Here is a 23,994-nt window from a genome sequence, read left to right as displayed (position 1 = left end):
TTGTATTTATTTTTATCGCTCTGGTTCTATTCACGTGTCTCCGAAAATTGATATTTTGCTTGCTTTACTCGAGAAAAGCAAGTATTCCTTTCTCGTTGATATTTCAGAGCACAAGAATTCTAGAAACGCTTGACTTTTCCCTGGACTACTACTTTACGATTCCTCCTTTTCTGCTTGACAAATTTTACGACTGGCCATTTGTTCGACTATCCACGGCCTAATGAGACAACATACTTCAGCAACCACCATTTATTTATTCATCATCGCGATTAAGACAATTGTGCTACCATATGCTGGGTGTTGAACTCTATAAATTTTCTGCTTATCCTAATACGTACCCGAAACGTCGTATCGATCAATTTCTTTACGCATGATTTTCCTTTGAAAATGGAAATATGTGCACAAGTATCGAAAAACTTGGTACATTACAGTAATGCATAAAGATCAGAAAATAACATCTCGTCGCTTTCGCAGCTGTATTTTCAAGAAATAATTTTGTTCGTCAGTTAATAACAATTTAACAAATTTCATATTCGTTTATCTACCCGTATATGTATAGCCTATTACATTAATGTATTTTACAAAGGTATATAATAACACGCATACTGTTTCTTTGTTGTACTGTAGTTTAAAACCCAACCAAAACTTTATTTCAACTAACTATGTGTATGAAATTATCTCCTCGAAATTGAACATGACAGCATTCGTCGTTAATATTGAAAACGCTACACATACAATGACATCCACCTTGAGCTAACCCACTTTTCTCATTTCTTTCGTGTAAAGAATAGAAAATACACTCTTAGACCTGCAATAGTTATACATAATAAATAGCATACGGTAATCATAAAGGAATGGTCTGAAAAGTTGATCGTAAAATAAGAAAATTAATTATATGAATAGATGATACAGAGATGAGCAAAATTTGTACAAATATAACCAATTGCCATCTATTGTTTGTTGAACGAACAGGATTTCATTCGGCCATCTATTATTGCGATAAAATTTTGCCCATCTCAGAGAAGATACGATGACAAGAAGATATATGATTGTCGATGTTAGTCTTCAGTTTCACATGTTTCGATCTTCCTAAATTCTGAAAGTCCGATAATAATAACTTATTAACTACTAGTGTCTACTCAAAATACCCTGAAAATACACAAAATTCCTAGAATGACATAGACATAGGTACCCTCCAAAATAAGATAATACGATAGATTTCATGTAATCCAGTGAAAATGGCATTATTATTCTCAATACTTTTGATATACAATAATAATCATTATTAATTAATTAGGTACAGGAACACTTTATCATTCGTGGTATTAATTAAAGATAATCAATTACATACAATAAACTGTTATCAGCCACGGTGCATCGCCTCCAGCTTCGGCGTCATTGAATTCATTTTTAATGTAGATACTACATTTCCTCGTCTCTGCGTTTCTGTTAAAAATTTAAAAATCAGTTTTAGGAAGCGAGCGCCTACGACTATAAGAATCGAACCAGTATGCGAAGGCCGTTCGAGAAGATTTAATCACACGTTCGATTTTTCTTTTTTTTTTTTCTTTTCTTTATACATACATAATTCATTTCCTAACAGAATCATTGAACTGAAATGAAAAAAAGAATGGTCGTTGATCATCGTCGAAATTGCGGTATTGACACGCAAATATTTAAAAATAATAATCCTGGTAATATCGTTTAGCGTTAACGACACTAGCGATTAAGCTTGCAAGGACTACGATGAAGTTTGGAAAAAAATATATACAAAACGTTCGGTGTATCAAATTTATCCTCTCGATATTAGACCCGCTGGTCTCCAATTTATAAGTATCTCTTAACCTTTTTTTTCCTTAGGCTTACTTCGATCTTACTGCACTAAAAAGGCACAATTTTTCGCACCTGATAAAACATTGTTACGGTCTAGATATTAATGATTCCTTTTTTTTTCCACCAAAGTAGTTTTAATCCCCCCCCCCCCACCCCACCCCCCACCCCCCGATGCCAATTTTGCATATTGCGCGACTATTTTTCGGTATGTGTTACGTTATGCAGGAGCTTATGTTACAATGTCAAATGGGTGATAATGGTGGTACGACAAAACATGATTTGTATTCTTAATATTTTTTTTCACAGTATTTCGAATGGGCGATATATTACGTATATTAAACAGAGCGTATGTATTTATAATGCACGTAATATATCCTCTTAAAAACTAATTTGTAATAATGTTCTTTCCTATGTATATCTAGGGTCTATACAGACCTTACTAAGGCGATGAACTACGCGGGCCTTTGTACAGTCGTTTGGAAAACTATGGGAAGTCTTTAAGAGGAAGAAATTATTCAATCAATGTACAGTGGTTTCCGATGTTACTGCAGCTTGTCCAATTCGATTGGAGATAAACTAAATGAAATTGCGATGATATTCTGTTTCTATGAAATTTCTGTTATCGAAATGAATATTTACCATTGCGAAAATTCAACAAAGTCGTGCATAATTGTCATTTGTTCGGTTTCGATGAAAACGTTCAAATTACAATCGTGTTCATTTTTGTTTTCATTTTCTTTTCTTTTTTTTTTAAGCAAAACCTTTGCTATAAAAAGGGACACATTTCATAAAAATCATTGTTATAATTATATACATTTCAGCGACACCACCTGTGTTTTCCATTATTAAATTCATATTAAATAAAACATAAACATGGAATATTACTGAACATATGAAGAAACAGTTTGTTTAAAAAAAAAAAAAGGTACCAAAAGAAATGTAAATCCTGTAAAAAAATATCATTAATTAAGGATTAATGTCCAATAAAATTGATATTTATCTAAATACGGGTTTCTTTTCTTTTCTTTTACTTAATAAACATATAACGGACTTGCTCTTTTGACAGATTTTTGTTTCGTCGATTAAAAGCACTTGCTCGGTTAACCGAAGCGGAAGAAACCGCTTTAGCAACTTTAATAAACTAACACCGAGTATCGCCTTATTAGGTTTCTTCTCTAGAATGCTGGTCCTCTTAAATAAAATTAGTTGCGGCACTTGTTCGAAGTTAGCACGTTCTTTATTGAGAGTATCCTTGTTTCAGTCTATCACTCGAATGCCTTGACTTGCGCCATAACTTTCCCCTCCCACAACGGTAAAACTTCAGAATCATCAGTTATTTCTTCTTGTATAACCTTTGTATCCAAGTCCTCACACTCAGTTTTAAAGAAATATCTAAAAAAAAAAAGGGGGGTATATTTATATTTGTTCGTATTATATTTTATAATACAAAATAATATGATGTACACGTACCGATAGCTGCCTTTCTTAGGAAGGTATTCTTTAAATTGTTTTAAAGTGACGTTGTGACCGGGAATTTTAGTCCTATAAGGAAACTGTTCGTCACAAAAACTGAACACAACGGTGGTAAAATCTCCGATATCTTGCTTTGTCTTCTTTAACGTTGATTGATTTGATTGGACATAAGATTGACTCTGCAATGTAGGCTCATACGATGATTGCTTAGAAATATTAGAATGGCGTTGTTTACAACTTGAACGTGCCCTATCTTCTTCGATTAATCTTCTTCTTGCTTCTTCTAATTGGGTTGCCTATTAACAAAATAATATGTAAATAAAAAATGTAAAATAAATACAAAATAACATCGAGTAATAATAATACGTGGATATTTACTGTATGAGGTTGCGGTAAAGGCGGCATTCCTGGATCAGCAACAAAAGGTTGGGCAGGAACACCCCATGTTTCCCTGTTCGTCCTTTCCAAAGAACCACTGCGAGATCCATACTTCTTCCCATGACGGCTATGCTTGACATCTTTCTTGTCAGTTTCTTTAAGCCACGATAAAAGACGAATATCTTTGCTAATGGTCGACGGTGGTGCGTCGCTTACAACGCTTACACCACTATCGGTTAATTCCGTCATAGATTTCTTTGTGGCTGATCTCCTGGTCATGTCTGACCTTCGGAATCTTTGATCATGACCTGTAATTAAATGAAAATGAAGATCGATAACTTCTTTATCATCATACTATTAAATGTATTTTTAACCGACTTCGAAAAGGAGGAGGTTACTCGATTCGACATGTATATTTCTTTTTTTTTTTTCCTATTGAATCTAACGCATACCTTGGAGATACAGGTCTTGTTTATGGAGGGAATCGGCGTAATCAGATGGCACGGATTTAGATTTAGGCAAGTGGGATCCTAGTGAACTCATGGAGCCAGCTCCGATAAGATCGCTGCCTTCTTGAAAATCGTGAATATTACCGCTATCTGCTGAAAATGTAGAGAACACGTCCTTCTCTTTCCGCTTGTACGACCGTGGATAATTGTGCGTAGAACGTCTTCTTTCAGGCGAATGCAGTCTTGGGGATGCGAGTCCAGGTGATCGAGAAGGTGTCAAATCTGACCAAACTCGTGATACGTGTTGGTCCAGAATTGCTTGATCGTTATCTTCTTCTATTAACAATTTTTCTCTCAACGCATCAGCTAAGGCTTTCGGTGCCCCGCTTGGCACCTCCAATGGTACATCTTTACTAAGCGTCTCGCTTTCTTGCAAATGCCTATCAAGCTTTTCCTGAGTTTCTCTTTCGCGTCTGACATTCTCTAACTTCTCGATAAGCATTTGAGCAAATTGTTCTGCCGTCAGCGGATGCATAAGATCACGTGGTACCCGTTGTGTACGAGGGATGATAGAATGATGCGCCATTGGATCGCGATTTAAACTAGCTGAATCTTTGATAGCTCTACACTGTCTTATATATTGTTTCTTACTTCGTTGTTTACCCATGGACATTCCATCACTGTAAATAAAAAATGTAATAGAATTTTTTAGAGATTACATAACGATTCCATAGACGAAACTAAGTTTTCTACGTTGATCTAGTAATGCAAATATACATATCATTTTTGTACAACATATACTGTTATTTTTGTGAAATTTGGGAAATGTATTACAGGAGAAAATATAAAAGAACAAAACATAAAATTTCTTTCATTCTTTGAATTAGAACAATTGATACACATTCAAGCGTTAAATTATTACTTTCGACATTATAATTCAGGAAAGCGATTTCAACGCATAGTATAAGAACTATGTAAATATACAAAATATAATTTTTATACTTAATACAACAATGAAGAAATGTTGTCAGAAATATTCTGTAAATAATTAGTAATGAAAATTCTTGAAAGAAGGATTTATCTTCTCTATGTTAAATGAAATTAAAAAAACTTACACTGATGAATCGGTGAGAGACATATTGTCTGATTCAGTTCGTGCATCACTGCTCAAGCTTTGAAGTTCTGAATCCTGTCTGGATACTGGGTTGTATGAGGAATAGTGTGCGTGCAGTCTGGGTACGAGCATATGATATGGACTAGCTCCATGTTGCAAGTAAACGCTATGAGCGCCACGCAAAACATCAAACCAAAAGAGAAAAAACAAAAAAGATTGGAAAACGTTTTGATAAAAATATCACAAATTTAAAAGATAAAGAAAAATCAAAACACTCGTATAATACGCTGTTCGTTCGTAATGTGATATTTTTCAGTTATTTTGCGAATCGAATTAAACATTATACACTACAAAACAATGCAAAAAATCCACACAACAAGCTCAAAAATAATTATAGCTAAATAAAGCATTTAATGCAAATCTAATTTTAAGCATTCTAGATAATGAATGCTTTAAGTCAAAATTATAATAATATGAAAAATATATTACCCAGCATACGCTTCTGGCTTTGGTCGAAGATCCATCGCCCTAGTTTGTTGAGTAGCCATAAGCATATCTTTGGTCAATCTCAGCTCACCCCTCAATTCCCCAGGCGTTTCGCTAGCTGAATGTGAGCTATGCACGGAACTAACAAATTCACTGTCTTCGTGGACAGTGGGCAATAAACTTGGCCCGCAAGAAACAGACATTTCTCGACTGGATCCTGAGCTAGGGCATCCACCAGAATCTGGATTCTGACAGGACTGAACATACTGAAGATACATATCGGACCGAAGAAAGTTTGGATACGTAGTCTCATTAATGAGACGTTCAACTTCCAACTGTACAGCATCGAACACTTTCTCATCTGCTCGCCCTTCCTTAACCCGACGATTAGCCTCTTTTCGTACTTCTTCTGGTATAGCTAACTGCGACTTGAGGAAGAACTTTCTATAGATAAGTTTAACCAATTGATGTATCCTTTCGGGATCATCTTGTTCCTTGAGACCTTCGCAGGCGAACCAGAAGTTAAGAGGATTCGCATGGGGTCTGCCTTCTTGATCCAGATATTTTCTGAACAATTCCAAGCCCACTGGATCCTGCAGCAGAGAATGCAGATTCCTGGCCCACCGCAAGCAAGCAGGTGGTGAACCGCTTTCCATGGTTGTCGTACTACAGCAACCTTCCGGTTCAAATCCCAAAGGAGCTGAAGCATCGCAACTTGAAGCTGTAGGAGTTGCAAAAGAAGAGCGCCTAGGGGTCAGAGTTGGACTCTGTGGACGGAACCTGCTGACGTAGTTTCCTGTTTCCTCTCCTATAACCACAATTTTTTAATTTAAATTTTATCATTTTCAAAATTAATTCGTATATGTTCTGTTACTAGACTAAATTTTTTTTGTATCCGGTGTGACTACATTGCTAGGTTAAGTTTAACATTTTTTCAAATACATATATATAGAACAACATACCAGGCACTGGCGGCCGTGGAGAGTTTTCATTGAAGCAACGTGCTTCGTTCTGTCGAGATCCACTCATCCTATCTATTATGGCCTTCACGTATTATTTTACGTTCTATATTTAATTTAGGCCCACGACGCCTCTTAGTGGACATGGTTAATCCAAACCTAAAATAAACATAATAATTTGTCATGTGAGTGTCTTCGTATTCTTTAATAAAAAATAATAAATAGTAAATTATGAATGCACGTGAATATATATGATTTTTAAAACATGTATAATAAAGGTAAATTTTTCTAACTGTAGGTTCCTCATCACCACCTATAAAATGACAAATATTATTTAGAAGAATTTATTTTCAATTTTATACAATTTGCATAAAATGATATATATTAAAGTCAGTGATAACATATAACAGAGAGAGCATATTCTGAATTCAGAATACTCGAACAAAAGGCAAAAGCTAGGGATGCTGGATCGATCGAGCCCTGCTGTGAGTCATGTACCAATTAAGCACCTAAGGATGGTTTTCCTATCCCGAAGAACCTTAAGGGCGGAGCCTGACAGAAAAACCATAGGGTAGCTTCTGGCAGTCTGCGCATTGAAAGATGCCTCTCTATATATCCCTATTGGTCCGCGCAGACCATTTGTGTGGTATTGATCGACAAAAATTATAACGCAATCCATTGAACACTACAGTCAACCCCAAATGCAGCTCAGTTTCTAGAATAAAATCACTGCAGACTAGAATTTTATTTTGACAGGATGGATAGATATTAATAGATCTATAGGGTGAGGTATCCTAGGCAAAGAAAAGGCCATTATATCTCAAAAAGGTTCGGCTCTTTGTTATGACGGGCTATAGAAATATGATTTCATAAGCATCCTGCTGCAGCCATTTATGTAGTATATATCTAGAGAGCAAGCTATAATCTCATATTAACAATGTATTTAGCAGAAATGTGGAATACTAAAATGGCTTTAACATACTGACATTTTACAAAAATATCAATGTTATTTAAATCATTCACTGAATTTTACAAGTAAGGATTACCATTCTACTCCAGTTATTTGAAAAAAAACTAAACATCTACACCTATGCATTCTTTAAAGCAACAAGATGTATACTGAAGTACTTCTGCCAAAAAATCTTTTCGTATTAGGTGCAGTTAAAAAAAACATTAAGAATTCGATAGTAAAAACTGGAATATACAGCACAGAAATACATATGTGTAGGTATCTTAATACAAGTAAATAGGTTTACGGTATATAAAAGCTCTACGCAACCTTAGAAATCTGATCTCTACCTGTATAGAAGGGAAAATATGAAATGAAAAGCTGTCATAATGAATCATCTCACTTCAGTGCACATTTACCTGCGTTAGGGGATGAAAAGGAATGTACATACCATTTTGCCAACGCTTTCCAACGAGTGACCTTGGAATCTTTATAGCCGTGTAAAATCTATTATAATCTTTAGCAGTTTATCGACCTCAACCACAAGCTTCTCCTAACTTCTATTGTTATAGAACAGAATGAACATGCGATACCACTGTCAACGCGTCTCTAGGCAAACTGAGCTAAGGCTGCGTCCTGACCAGGACCGACGCATTGGTACAGGAAGGGTGGAGTAGGGATACAATATCTGATCTCGACAGATTGTAGAGCTCGCAGTTCTGATATACCTACTCTAAAAACAATGAAGTAGATAGTTCTGATAGAACATAATATATACATACTGAAAAACTATACTTTCTAATTAGAAAGATCCTATTTTCTTTAACAAAATTTATTTTTTCATTAATGTACACTATAACAGCCATTTTACAGATAAAATTATTATATACATATTCCTTATAAAAATTAAAATATAGCTAAAGTTATCAGTAAAAAATTAGAAGCACCTTTAAATGTTCAATGAGTATTGGTTAAATTTCATAATTATATACAAAAATTGTACGATATTTCTGCTAAATTAATTAAAACGATACCATACATAATAATAAAAAACAACTTCAGAGGGTAGATAACTTTTTTTTGCACTAGAACTATTTAAAATATATTAAGTAACACAGTTGAGAGAATAGATATTATTTATAACCACTTTTTTTAACTTCGTATAAAAACATATATAGCACAGACTTTTTCTCCATTAATCACACATAGAAAAATTAAATTTACAATTTCGTTTGTTAACACATAATAAATTAATGTGATATTTAACAAAAAAAATATAAAAACACACAAGTTTCAACCACCTGTAACTAACAGCGCGACACAGCTTCGCTAAATAACCGTTACGACTTTATTTACAATTTTCGTTCCATTCGTGCTAATAGATGGCACTAGTCACAATTTACCATCGTACAAGGTGTCTCGGAAAGCGTTGCAAAATGTTTTCTCTGAAACCACTAATGATGACATAAAATTCTTTTTTCGTACTCTAGGACTACCCGAGGCTCTTTCTACATAAAATACCGCGCTCGAGTCACTTTCAGAGGATAACAACCTCCGCGTCTCTTTAAATGAAAAATATACGAATTTTTCAGATGCATTCATAGTTACTCGTGATCCACATCGATCACATTTCTACATATTCACGATTCAAGTTTTGGTATATCTCCGTGATCAGATCTCCGTACATCAGAAATTTAACGAAAATTTGTATTCCTTATAAAAAAAAAAAAAAACCAAATAAACATATATTCGTCTATCGATGAATATTATATTACGTGCATTATTTGTTATGCAAATATGTACGATTGTATTGTATACCCATTGCATCTACATTTACCGACGGATCATTTTTGGTTACGACTCTTGACACGGTACTCCCTCTATAGCGAACGAATAGGCGTCCATCTTTTTTAGAATTGTAACGAAATATTAGCACAATTAATACAACGTTAACACGAAATTGATAAGAAATTAATACTCTCTTTAAAGTAACGATCGTACAATTTAAAAGGATTCAATTTGAGGGTGGAAAGTCAAATGAAATGTACTTGAAACTGTTCGATCTCTTTAACAATACAAATTCTGTGTTAATCATTACACGAACGTATGGGATAAAGGTTGAAGGGTGATTCACGGTTCGATGTAGCATATTTCATTAGAATCTTCAATTTTAATAATGACGAAAGTGCGAGAATAATCATTTCAACGAGTACCTTACACACTTCTTTAATTCTACTTGCTTAATGATGTCCGTAGTTATCATTATTCGAAGCGCAGTACCGTGAGATATAATTATGTGTCGAAAGAAAATGCGTCGCGTGAAGAACTATTATTAGGGTTGTTGCCTATAACGTCCAACGGTTTTTATGCGCGATGAAAAGGTTTCGTCCAATTTCAATTTCGAATAAAAGCCAGGCCTTCTCGCATGAATGAGGCCGATATATTTCATGGATGTCTTCCTTCGAGTTTTCAATACTGCTGAAGCATTCAGACTATTGTATCAGTGTCTGAATGGGACTTGAAGATTTTAACCCTTGAAATACTTCGAGCTTGAAACTTTTCTCTTCCCTAATTATTGCATTTTACAGTTAGAATTTTCACATTTTTAAATATTTTTATAAAATTGTAAAATTTATATGTAGTAAGTTTACCTTATTTTATATATATATAAATTCCTTTGAAAAAAAAACCAATATCTCTCTATAAATATTTAGACTAATAAATGATCGATATATATTAGATTTATACATTTTACAACAACAACGGATCCTTTCTCAAAATCATATCCTAGATGATTATTTTAACATCGCGATATTTCATGAAATATAATAGAATCGAATTCTCAGAAGATGAAAGTCTTCAGCTAACCCCTCACAATGTAGGAAAGCCATCTGGACACGATAGATACAAAATTCATCTCTCAGCGACACGATATATTCTCCTTTCGCTTGGTCGGTAAATACTAGGACCGGCGTTACCTCGCATACCAAGCTGTTTGATATCGACGAACAAAATACTAAGAACCCATAAAAGGATGTTCCAAGATATTGAAATTTTTTCAAGCGTGCAAAAATGTATCAACCGTGTGGAATTTAAACCCTGCTTCCAACTCGCATTGCCTTTACTCGTCCGAAAACATTTCTCGGTTTTCTTACGAATGCTGAGATATTAAAACGCACAATACCGTGATCTTCGCATTGGTATTCCAATGATCTCATTCTATATGTCCTGTGGTTTTCTGCTTCTATACAAACCCTAACCTGCTGTAAATATTTTTATATCGATGTACATTGCTAGATAAAAGGAGAAGTACCTCGTAAGCAACAAATGCACATTTCCTTTTATCGAGAGATCACAAGGGAACAACAAATATACAAGGTGTCCCAAAAATGTTGTAACATCTTGAAAGAAGTGGTTCGGGTGGTGATTTGAAACAACTTTTTCCTTAGCGAAAATGTTGTCCGAGGTTTCGTTGAGGTGATATTCACGGAAAACACTGACCAATCGGAGCGCGGGGATGCCGGTTGAGCGTAGGCTACGCGCTAGCCAGCTTCGCTCATACGCTACCGCGGCCGCTCCATCGGCATACTCGCGCTCTGATTGGTCAGTGTTTTCCGTGAATATCTCCTCAACGAAACCTCGGACAACATTTCGCTAAGGAAAAAATTGCTTCAAATCACCTCCCGAACCACCCCTTTCAAGGTGTTACAACATGACTGTTGGTCGGTAAGGGATACTCAGTTTCAAAAATGGATTAAAGAAAAAAAAATTTGCAAATTATAAGCGTTACTCTAATCAATTTTGATAAATTTCCATATAAACTTTCGATTTACAAAACGTAACATTATAAAATCGAAAATGTTTTCCAAAGCTTTTGTATTACGACCAATTATACAGTTTTTTCAATTATCGATGAGTAAAATTAGACACGTTCATATCAAATCGAATACACACTGCATGGCACAGTGTTTCACGCAGTTTACCGTGGCGTGTATACGCTTCAAACTTATATCTAACTTTCATATACCGGGTATCCGTCATTATCACCTCTATAAGAAGCAAAATAATAAAACGATATCTTGGTGTCTCTATAAGATCGTATTGTATCACCGTTATAGATGATATTCAACTAAAAATTTATCAATACGATTCAAATAGATTTCAAAATCGCACAAAATTGAATGACAAAGTACGATTACTCGTGTTTGAACCAAGGATTGGACGAATCGTTTGTTCTAAAGACTAATTCGTACATTCGAGTATTTATCAAATATTCGACAAATAAATCCTAATGTATAAATACATAAGAAGCACGACACTTGGCGAGTATAGCTCTTCCACATACTGTGCAGAGTTGGGCAAAATCCTAGAATACGATTACCTGAAATGTAAGGATAATGTTTGTCTCGATTCCTCTTTTGAACATTTTCCAGAGAAGGGAACGAGATAAACATCATCCTTAAACTTCAGGTAATCGTATTCTAGGGTTTTGGCTAACTCCGATGCTGGGCTATTTATCGAATATTTGACAAATAGTCGAATACGTGTAGCCACCTTAACGCAAGCCGTTAACCGACATCAAGGTTGATAAAATACTAATTTCTGTCGAACAACCGCGCAAGATAGAAATGCGAAGGCGATAGGACGTCGAGGATGAAAAAGTTAGCGGTCACTGTGCGCATTCTTTCGAACATATTAACATTTTCTGAAGGTAGCGATATTTTTCTTAGCAAGAAAAAGCGATCGAAGAAATGACAAGTATTTCGGAGTCACCGGTTAGATGACGAGGCGAGGGAAGGGCCCCAGCTCTCAAAGAGCGTGCTTCGCCGAGCGAGGCGTTCCGAAAACCTGTAATTACGGACCCGACGTACATCAAGCGGTGCCGCCAGCCGCCAGCCGCCAGCCACCAGCCGGCGAGGTCTGTGTCTTCCGTCTCCCTTTTTGCCTTTTTCTCTCCTTCATCGCCTTCCTCGTCTTCCTTCTGCCTTTACCTGTGCCGTCCCGTTCGTGGCTTTCTTTCCACCGTCCGTTTTGCTCGCGCGCACGGTTTGCTCTTTCTCTCTTACGTTTTCTTTTCTCTTTTGTCTCTCTTTCGTTCTTTCTGTCCACTTTGAGCGGCCTCCCGCTTCGACTCCGACAGCGGTCCACCTTATTTGACCCTTCCCCCCTGGCCTCTCTCTCGCTCTCTTCGCCGGTCCGCTTCCAAAGCGGCTCTCCGATTCCTCTTTTATTTTACCCTCTTACTTTACTTACTTACTCACTCTCGGTTTCTTTCTACGTCTTCTCCGTTTCTTCGTCGTCTTCTTCTTTTTACCCACCCCCTTTCTCCGTCTCTTTTTCACATCTTAGATTGCCGTGTCGGCAATCGCGGCTCGCTACTTGGAATTGTCCGAAAAACGGAGTACCGGAGAAACGAGAAGCAAAACCGAGGGGAAGAGGTTACGGAATCTTTCGGTTTCGAATGATTCCGAAACCTTGCGATTACCTTTCTTTCGTAATACATTTGTATCCGGATAAGAATGTACCAGCCATCCCTGTTCCAGTGTGCTGCAGTATCGTCGGTGCAATTGTTCTTGTACCGTCGGTAACGTCGGTAACGTTAAAATGGGTATCGATGCGCCGCGCTGTTCGCAAGAGACGAGCTCCTCGTACGTCCAACGGTTTCTAGACAAAAATTTGTGCTTTCTACGTTCCAGCGAAGCACGTATCGAGAGTTACTTTTACGTTTAATAACGTACACCGGTAAATTAAAGTCACCCGTCAAAGATCAGTAGCGCGGAGAAACCTCGCTACGGCACTGGGCAATCCGAAGCTCCTCAAACGAGAAAAGCACACATGGCGCCCATTCAGCTAACCCTTTCAGCTCTCTCTCTCTTCCCTCCCGGTACCTGTAAGTTTTCTACCAACCCACCCAGTCATCCTCCTCATGCGTCACCTTCTTCCTACTTCTTCCATCTTTAGGTCGCGCTGCTTCGACCTCGGTAAAATCTTTTTTACGCGCCCAACCGAGGAACTCTGTCTCAGACGACTCTATGCTTTTCTTACGGCCACCATTTAAATTTCCACATGGCTTTACAGAGTATAATTCGAATTTTTTTTATCTTCCTCGACTTTTCGGTCGCTCCTTCCGCCGAGCTTCCTCTCTCCACCCAGACAGTTACGAAACTTTTCCGTTAACACACTCGCGGAGATTTCTGCTCGCCGTTTTTTTTGGGAAATTTTAGGGAAATCTCGGTGGAAAGCTAAGACCGAAGAAACGGTGTGCATCGGGAAGGTTTGATTATTTTTCTGCTCGTGGAAACGTAAATTCAATGTTGCACGAATTAAGCGCAATTGCATCCGGTATTTTTGCAGGGTACGTGCAACCGTACCGAAGTCACTGGTCATTTCGATCGATCCAACGCGAATAAACTTAACCTGATGAAAAAAACAAATCTAGCTTCTACAATCAAGTATTTATGCGATGCGTAGCGTCATTGGAAATAATCGATAGGCAACATTCCCGAGGATAAAGAAATATAGGAAATACAGTATCTTGTTATTTCGACTCCTGAAACCATTAGCAGAATTTTTGTTATAGATAACAAGTCGGGTAGGGTACGTGAAGCAGAGTGCCTGCGTTACCACTCTAGACCCTCGCGCTGATTCGTTAACTTTTTGCTTCGCGAGCTAAGGGAAACCAGAAATTAATTTGGGAGGTCGTCATTACGACTAAATAAAACTTTCTTTAGAAGCCCTGGTACATTCAGATTCTGTGATGTTTCGCGCCGGTATGTATTTTCAACGGGAGTTACGAATCAATTATCTTCAAAGAAAACGCAAAGGAATTCCTATGTCTGTGATTCGCGATTTTTATGCATTCAAAATGTATTAGGTTGTCCCAAACGTTTCTTTAGCTTTATTAATAAGTGATACATGCGCAATATTTTATGTTTTATGTTACATTATTGAATCGTGTACGATTCATTTCGCTCCGTTACTGTTACAGCATCAATGTCTAAGAAATTAGATTGTCTATTTATAGAAACACGACCACATCAAATAATTGAGTGCAACTAGCGAAAGAAAGTTTCGGGACAACCTAATACAAACACCACGACGAATATTTGTAAAGAATTCTTTTTATAAGAAGCAATTGTTTCTATACAAAAATACCACTATAGATCGATTTGACTCGGATGTCCTTGGTACTCGAAAATTCAGTATCGAGACTATCGATATGTTAGGGATACTCTCTAATCAACGTCGGACAAGGAGTGAACTTTCCTTATCAACCGCATCGGAAAGGAGAGATTCTTGACAATGACACAACGAAGGCATTGATCAACCCCTACTTGTCTCCGGGCACTTACGACCCTTGAAGCAAGGGTTTAAAAGAACTGCCTATATAAGCCAAGCTTAGGATCATTCAGCACACCAAAGAGTAGACCGTGCAAGCTTTACGCCTTTGTCGACGGGCACCCGTACGAGAGGACAAGCCCATGACATCATTGCCTTTATCAGATAGAAATATAAACTACCGTGCTGCGGGCTCTCAACTTTATGTTTATTATTTGTAGATATCAATTTTATTTTTTAAGGATTGCCAACAGCTGTTTTATAACCTCACTCTACAGCTATGCCGAATAACATTTCATGGACAATATTCCATTATACGATTAGGAAATGTTAGATACGATACGACTTAAATTACAATAATTTAAAGAACAAAGCCACCACTTCAAATCGAGTCACAAATGTCACCTGTCAGCTTACATTAGCGCCAAACTACTCGCAATATCCTTTCTACGGAGACCACCTGCGAGTGTTCCTATATAAATTCTATTAACATGATATAATAAAGAGTTTGACAATCTCGACTTACAAATTAAAAAGTTTAGGAGAAAAAATGGACAAAGAGAGCAGCACAGTAGTATTGGAAAGTACAACGTTTGTATGTACGCACTTTAATCCAATAAACAAACAAACAGACACCTGCGAGTGACATCTATTATTGAAAGAAAGAAAAAAGAAAAAAAAAAAGAATGACTTCCTATTACGAGATAAACCTTAAAGTCCACGTGCATTGGAATATATTGGGTTGTCCAGAAAGTTCGTGTCAATTTTTAAGAAACATTCGAAGACACGTTTGAATTTCGATATATATATTTATCGAATTATATATGTACCATTCTGTTCCACAATTTTTCCACCTTTTAAGGGATATCCACATGTTATTTGTTTTCAACCATTCCGATATATTCAGACCTTTACCAGCTACCAAAAATCGGCATGAACTTTCCGGGACAACCAAATACAGTAAACCCGAGAAAGTTAATATTACGCTCCCAGACTTCGACAGAGAAAACTCGTCGTGTCTTCGTAAAACGGACGTCGCCGGCAAAGGGTTAATACAGTGTCTCACGGTTACTCCGTTTGAAAGATACGATACGATGAAGGCTGTGTCGGTATCGAATGTCCATCACGGGCAGCTACGATTATCAATTAAATAATAAAGGGAGTGTTATCAGCCCGTAACGGAAATGATCCCGATCGAGCCATAAACACGGCTTCTAAAGTCTTTTGAAGCACCGACAAGGATTTGTTGGTGAAAGACCGAGCGGAAACGGTCAAAGGCGTGTCACCGTTATCGCCAGATGACTTTATGTAGTGGTATTATGCCTCGCGAGCTGCGAATCTTTCAAAGAAACTTCTAAGGGACCGCTCGGCCGGCAGCTACACCGACCGTCGGTCGTCGACCGTCACGACCGCCGGCCCTCGACCATCGACCATCGACTTAGGAGAATGTTCACTGACGTGTCAAGATTCTTCGTCGCCCCGCCTTTCTCTTCTCAATTCCGATTGACCTTCATTCGTCCCACGAATCAAATATGTGCTTCGGATTCTTCGACGTTATTTCGATCCAATAAAATTGTACACTCTCGAAACCGGGGACGACTAACTTTACCGATTCTACCACTATCGACAATCTAATCAAATTCTATCCGAGCAACCGGACAATTTATGATAATTATTCGATCGAACAGCGCAATTTTTATACGTTTATTTTCTTAGTCGGAATTTTAATCTCGGTACTCCAAAACGTTATATATAGTTTCGACAACTTCCTATCTCCGTCCTAACGAAATTTCTTTGTCGTAATTAATCTGTCGTTCATTCCAATTCTGCAATAATACAAGAATTACAAAGAAATCCTCAACATTGAAGCTCGTTAGTCCGTGTGTGATAGTAGATGTTAAACATTCTGAAAAAATAGAAAAGATAGAGCAGAAATACAAATGTCATCACGAATGTCACCAGTCGTCTTGTTGATACCAACATTTTAAATTTCCGTTGAATTAATACCTCGATTCCGTAGCGATACATCGATGCGTTTTCTTCGTTGGTCGCTCTTCATATTCTCGTTTCATTTAACTATGTATTTTACATGCCTCCAAGGCGAAAATTTGTTTAAGCGACACTATAAATGTTCACAGGTATAAGTATACATTTAAAATTGTTTATCACTAGATATTAACTTCGATGTTTCGTGTACATTGTTCGCATACAAAATAACGTTAAAATTGAACAAAGATACGTCATGCTCGATCCAAGAATCGATAGTTCCTTCGGTAGGAGAAGAATCACAATTGGAGTTCACACACGAAACGATTCGATTAATCGCACAGGAACTATAGTTTTCAGATGATTGCACCGTCCGTAGGAAGTCTCGGAAATAGGATTTTCCAGATAAAACCGTCCAAGACGTCGAGCACTCCGCACGTTTTTGCTAGTTAGTCTCAATGCGTTTTTACACTGACTCTCGTTTTGTTTACAGTCGCCCATCTCATTGAATAAGTGAAGCAGTACACGAGGCGTTTCTTGGAAACCGTTTGCCATGCTGAGTTCGTCGGACTACGATCGCGCAAACACGCTGAATTTTTACAAAAATGTTTCCGATTCTACGACGAAACAGCCACCAAATAATCCTTTCGTTCAAAGAGTCCCCATTAAAACGAAATCTTACGCGGACGAAGCGTTGTTTCGTCTAACTGAACTAAAGGTACACAAGTATCGACGAGGTTATGTCTGGTCAGCCTCGGCTTTGTAAATATTACAGCTGAGAGTTCGGCTGACAAAAAAACCACAAACTTCACGGCGTACAAAGGTTGTAGAAATCGTAGAGATCGTATTTGCGTTTCCAAAAACATTTTCGTTCGCGCGTTAAGTCCATAAAGCACGTCGCGAAACGTTGTTTTCGTAGCGTGAGTTAATCGAACCTCGTACCTCGTATTATTATCACTGTCCACATTGGCATAGTTGAAATTTAAAATCGATTTACATCGTATTCGGGGAAGAAACGCGATCGAACGTTACTTGAGAGAAATCGCGTGCGATCAATGGCACGATCGATGATCAAGTATTTTCTGAAGGATTGAATAAATAAGACGCCGAGCATTTGTTCTCGCGAGTTTGCACGGTATTGTAGTGGCTCGACGAAATGTCAGCGGGTCGAGCACGTAGCTGGATCGTATATTCGATTATAAAAAAAATATTTTTCGTCGATCGGACGCGTACGTTTCGATCACCGCTTGAAACTTTATTCCGTGAAATCTTTTCGTTCGTAACGAATCAGCGAAACGAGCACAAAAACAGGGGCTGAAGCAACGGCTCGGTTGAATGTGAATACGACAAAGGATGCCGAGGAAGACCTGTGCCCCATACAACGTACACGGTAAGACTGAAACTTACACAGTGACCGTAGAGCCAAGGGAGAGCGAGCATTATCTCTCTCCCTCCCTTTCCACCGCGCTCTTACACCGTCCTTCTTCGTCTTCTTTTCTTCTTACTCTGCCACACCTCCCTTACGGCAGCAGCCGCCTCTCCCTCTTTCTCTTACATGGTTCCCTTCCTTCGTCCCACCGCGGCTATGGTGGACGCAGGACAAAAAAGTGGTAGGGTCCAGGTATAAGGGCAAATTCTGAGCTATATATACCTATCCATACTTTAAAACTCTTACGGAAATACGAGAATTTCCATCAATTCGAACGGAGTCGGTTTGCCTAAACGACGAGAACAAACCGATTTCGAAACGTAAAAATCACTCGCGATGAAACTCCAACGAAATAACACCGGACTCGGGCGTCGATGAACCTTTCAAGATTTTACGGATATCTTGGTTTCTTCGGTGTATAGACGTTTGGCAACGAAACCGAATTAAACGAAATCTAATTGAAAAAGTAAAAAAAACTGATTCATAGTTTGCTCATTCGAAAGCAATATGTATCGGTTGTCTTCGGTTATGTTACACGTAGACGTTCTTTCCGAGCATTCAACGTGGACAACGATTCTCAAAGATGATACGAAGATTAACGTTAAATTGTAACGTAAACGTAATATTAATTATAATATTAATTATATTATAATAATGCAATTTAGCGAAATAATTTCGCCTATGAAATTGGTTGTTTGCATTAGAAACACGTATCGTCACTGGTGCGCCATCTAGCGTTTCTCAACTTCACTACCGCTGATAGACGTCGCGGATTAATCCTTTACCTAATTCATTTTCTAAGAATAATTGTTATACTCGTTCGTAACAACAAAGTGTACGCAACAATGCGTACGAAAACTTTAAAGTTTCAACGTCAATTTACTTTGTCGAACGAAACCTATTCAAGTTAATAAACGTGTCGAACAATACGCTCTTGCATTAGGTTGTCACGAATGTTTCTTTCGTTTTATTAATAATTCATATACACGCAATATTTTATGTTTTACGTTGCATTACTGAATTGCGTACGATTCATTTCGCTTCATTACTAGCATCAATGTCACCGTTTGATTAGCATCAATGTCTAAGAAATTAGATTGTCTATTTGTTAAGTTGTCCCGAAAGTTTCTTTCGCGAGTTGCACTCAATTATTTGACGTGGTCGTTTTTCTATAAACAGACAATCTAATTTCATAGATATTCATGTTGTAACAGTAATGGAGCAAAATGAATCGTGCACAATTCAGTAATGTAACATAAAACCATAAGATATTGTGCATGTATTATTTATTAGTAAAGCGAAAGAAACTTTTGGGACAACCTAATATATAAACACTGCCACAGAAAATAATTGAGTGCAACTCACGAAAGAAACTTTTAGGACAATCCGATATAAACCTTGTATCCGAATGTGGGAACATTTTAATTCGTAAAACTTCAATTCGATAATTAAATTGAGTGTTCAGCGTCACGCTCGAAGATCTACATTTACAAAGCACGAAAAATAAAGAAAATGAAATGTGTTCAATGAAATTCGATTGAAGTCACTGCCAAGCGACTACTAACGTGCCTTCAAGTAAATTACAAGCTAAGCCACTGATTTATCCTACCCGGCAATTTTAACCACAAATCTGCCGTGACGTTTTACGTTGAACAACTGACTACGGACTTTTATTTTTCCGTTCTCTGCCGGTGGAAGAAAACAAATTTTTAACGATGCCTACGACGTTCGAATAATAAAAAAAAAACTGAATAACGCTTCTCGCTCTGTCGATATTACCAATAAACCGCAGGTGAACAATGTTGTTTCGAATAACGAATAAAGGGGCACAATTTTTTTTTATCCTTTATTCGTTGAAATAAAAATTAATATTTTCGTTATAGAAACGATTGTTTTTATTATTTTCATTATTCGTCGCGTATTGCTGTCTCCGACTATTATCGAGAATCAATTCGTCCATTATTTTCGTGTTTCGATTACTTTTTAGCCCCAGGAAAAAAGGATAAACAAAATGACTATCTTAGTCGTGCGAGGTTCCTGTTCGTTTAATTCTCTTAATTCGTGGCAGGAGTCGATGCAGATTAAATTATTTATGATGATGATGGGAAAGCAAAAAAAAATGTTGCAGGCCGCGAGCGGAACAGGAAATTATGAACGAAAAGAGAAGGTGAACGCCGCGAAACGGTCGGGCTGGGCTAGAGAAAGACGAGTTACGAAAAGACCATTTGTGGGCAAATGTGAGAAACTATATAGCAATGCATCGGTACCACTTGCGCCGCGACGGGAGAGTCGGGAGCGAGAGGGAGCTAGAGGACAGATGACAAACCGAGGGAGAGGGGAAAGAAGAGGGAGAATTACGATGAGAGGGTATAAGAGAAGGAGAATCTCCGTTTGATCTCGCCGCCGCACGCGATCCCAACACACGCTCACGCGTGTTCTGGCCTCTCAATATGGATTCGCATGAATGCACCAACACATCGCGCCAGTTAAAATCTTCCTTCTCTCTCATCTTGCCACGGTCCTGCTTCGATCGACGGTGCACGCCTGGGCACTCTGTTGCTCTTGGATGTGTATAATAAACACCGTGCGAGCCAACTCAGCCGAGTCGCCTATAATTTCTCGCGGAAAATTATATGTTAATGCGCCCTTAATGGCGTCGTTCGTTAACGGGATCGTTGTACAAGCCCGAGGGATAGAACCGTGCCGAGAGCGCGATTCGTTTCGCTCGAGCATGCCGCGGAGTCGTCATTCAAAAAACAAAAACAAAAAAAAAAAACAAAAAAAAATTAAAAGTAACAATAAAAGAAGAAGAAGAAGAAGAAGAAGAAGAAGAAGAAGAAAACAACATACGATCATAGTTTCTCGTACCTTTCCTTATCGAATGTACGCGTGTACACGCTTCTTAGAAATATCCCGGGAAAATATCCCAAGGGGTGGTGGTGGTGGTGGTGGTGGTGATGATATTTTATTTAATGCGCGCACACGAGCGAGAGGCGCCGATGTATTTAAACCACGCTTCGGTATGCGCATAATTCAATGACTGCGCGTATTCCTAACCTGGATGGAAATCATTTTTCTTTCTTGTATTTTCTCCCTTTTGCGATCGCGAAACAGTATTTCGTAGCCGGCTGTGACTTGAACGGTATTTAAATACTTTTAACAGATTGACCACCACACCGTGTCCACTTGCATACGCGATTATATGGTTCCGTGACGTGTATGTGTGTCAAGTCGAACACAGACACGTTTTCTCCGCTTTCCACCGAGCCAGGTAAACCGCATTGATTTTATATGGCGTATCGCGAACTTTGAAGACGGTATATTATTATTTTTAATTATTTAACATCTTTATAGGGCGAGGTTGAGCGACCGAGGCTGTTTCACAACCTGACCCCGAGGAAAAATTAACAAAGACGAACACGCCCGCAAAGAAACGACGAAGAACTATTAGATTGTCCAGAAAGTTCGTGGCAAATTTTTAAGAAAACTTCAAAGGCACGTTTGAATTATAGTACACATTTATTTATATGTATATTCATTGAATTACACGGGGTACCATTTTGTTCCACAACCAGCCATTTCGACATATTCAGACCTGCACCACCTATCAAAAATCGGCATGGACTTTCCGGGACAACCCAATAGTATCGAAAAAGGAACATTAAATGTGTTTAATTCTATTTCTTCGTCGTCGGAAAAGACGGAAGAAAATGTATTTGATTTTTCCGTGTAAAATGTGATTCGATGTGGTGCATGTTGTTGCAAACGATGAAACACACATCGACTAGGTTTGTTGTAAATTTAACAGAATCTTGGACGTAAGTGTGTTGATTACTTTCAAAGAGACCATAATCTGATCTCTAATCTCTAAATTGATAAAAAGAAGGGAGTTCTCTTTTAATAGATACGACGAGGAGTATGGTCAAAGTTCAACCAAGGGACACGTTCCTATATTGTTACACGTGTTGGGCATTCCCTACCGATCGACGTCTCGCGACGTCGACATCTGTTCCACGGTTGCAATCGCGAACGACGCATGGTGTCGTAAGGTTAATCGAATCCTGTCCGTATGAAAAATCAGTTACCGCGATTGGAAAGAACGGTTATGGAAAAGAGGTTCGCACACGCCGCGCGCCGGGGGTATATCGTTCCTCTGGTAAGCGGATAAAGACGATACGCGACGGAGCTTCCTGAAGGTAATACTCATGACTGTTTGATCGGCCTCTTCGGACGGAGAGAATTTCCCGGGGGTCCACGGTAGCGGAACAAAGTCCTCAAAGAATGAAGATCGCCCAGCTAAAAACGTGGCAAGAGAAGTGGCGCCTTTGACCCTCATTGTCTGCGCTCTTTGCCCGTCGCATGCACGGCCTAATGGACTCTGTTTATCTTTTTCGCTTTCTTCTCTCCCCCTTCGTCTCATTCGCGACAATACAGACATACTCCCCCTCTTTCCACACCCCTTTCTCCCCCTTACTACTACGCGTAACTAGACTCGACCGAGCCCCGTCCCTTCTCGATTTTACCGTTCAATTTCCCTTCGATGCTCATCGATCTTCATACCATCGATCGTGAATCGATGAATCCTGATCGTGAGACTTTCATCGAAATATGGAATCTGAATTCCGGATCTCCTAGCTCCCAAAATAGAAAAAAAAAAAAAAAAACAAACTGTAAAAATTGTAATAATCGAAAAAGTAAGATATTAGGTTGTCCGAAAAGTTTCTTTCGCTTTACTAATAAATGACACATGCACAATATTTTATGTTTTTATGTTACATTACTGAACCACGCACGATTCATTTTGCTCCATTACTGTTCGAATATCTATGAATATCTATGAAATTAGATAGTCTATTTATAGAAACACGACAACGTATAATAATTGAGTGGAACTCGCGAACGAAACTTTCGGGACAACCTAATAGATGAAATGAATTTTGCGTACGAGCAGTAACTTTAACATCGTTTCTCCTACCCGGTTAATAATACCCCGACATAATTGGACCTTATGCCATCCGTTTCACGTTTCATCGATACCTCAATTACGAGCAACGAATCTCAATCGGCATGTGCAGTCTCGAATAACATGTGCGAAAGCACCATATGACGTTACAAGAGGCCCCGAAATGGGTTTCGATGGAAGGGCGAAACAATCCTAGCACCCGAATGCACGCGAACTTTGATACGATCGATGCCAAACTAATTACAAAAACGTGCTCACCGAAGAGGATTTCGTACACGATTCTCATTACAGTTATATCATATAATTTCGAATTGAAATTAAATTATAACGTTTAACGGAGGTTCTACAGGGCCTATATTTTTTCCATGTCGAATGTTCCTTGTATCGCTATCGATACCATAGAACGCACAAACCGAATAGTGACCTCGGGTTGAATAAGTATGTATAATTTTCTACTATTACAATTTCTTCCGGTGGTGTTCATTTAAAATGGTGTTCATTTCCTTACTCTTATTTAAATGCAGACGCGCTATTCATTTTATGCAAGGACGCGCGAATGATGACGTTAAACGTTTCATTCTAGGAGAATCAATACACTGAAACGTTGGGAAAGCAGAGATTTTAAAAAAATTCTCTC

The 23,994-nt window shown here is 38.1% G+C and overlaps 1 protein-coding gene and 1 long non-coding RNA gene across 7 annotated transcripts in view; one reads left to right on the top strand and one right to left on the bottom strand.

Annotated features, from left to right (window-relative positions):
• Positions 1-1,224: 1,224 nt before the first annotated feature.
• LOC128887324 (axin) overlaps positions 1,225-23,994 on the bottom strand; it is a 31,019-nt gene continuing 8,249 nt past the window's right edge. Inside the window, exons 1-8 of one of the 6 annotated variants that reach the window (XM_054143104.1) lie at positions 16,987-18,318; positions 6,696-6,851; positions 5,737-6,541; positions 5,249-5,413; positions 4,137-4,813; positions 3,685-3,992; positions 3,304-3,602; positions 1,225-3,225 (exon numbers count right to left, since the gene is read on the bottom strand). In XM_054143104.1, the coding sequence (XP_053999079.1) occupies positions 3,099-3,225; positions 3,304-3,602; positions 3,685-3,992; positions 4,137-4,813; positions 5,249-5,413; positions 5,737-6,541; positions 6,696-6,762 (2,448 nt within the window). In that variant the 5' untranslated portion in view covers positions 6,763-6,851; positions 16,987-18,318 and the 3' untranslated portion in view covers positions 1,225-3,098. Of the gene's footprint in view, positions 3,226-3,303; positions 3,603-3,684; positions 3,993-4,136; positions 4,814-5,248; positions 5,414-5,736; positions 6,542-6,695; positions 6,864-8,092; positions 8,532-8,942; positions 9,594-16,986; positions 18,319-23,994 lie in introns of those variants that run through there. The other 5 variants (XM_054143105.1, XM_054143103.1, XM_054143102.1 and 2 more) reach the window with 5 other exon arrangements.
• On the top strand, positions 6,738-8,140 carry LOC128887337 (uncharacterized). The gene is made up of 3 exons (XR_008460014.1): positions 6,738-6,877; positions 6,991-7,916; positions 8,000-8,140. It is a non-coding gene; the product is annotated as an uncharacterized LOC128887337 (long non-coding RNA).

The sequence above is a fragment of the Hylaeus anthracinus genome, unplaced genomic scaffold, assembly GCF_026225885.1.
Source record: "Hylaeus anthracinus isolate JK02 unplaced genomic scaffold, UHH_iyHylAnth1.0_haploid 11985, whole genome shotgun sequence".
Taxonomy (NCBI): Eukaryota; Metazoa; Arthropoda; class Insecta; order Hymenoptera; family Colletidae; genus Hylaeus; species Hylaeus anthracinus.
This window is presented reverse-complemented; position numbering and strand designations above follow the sequence as displayed.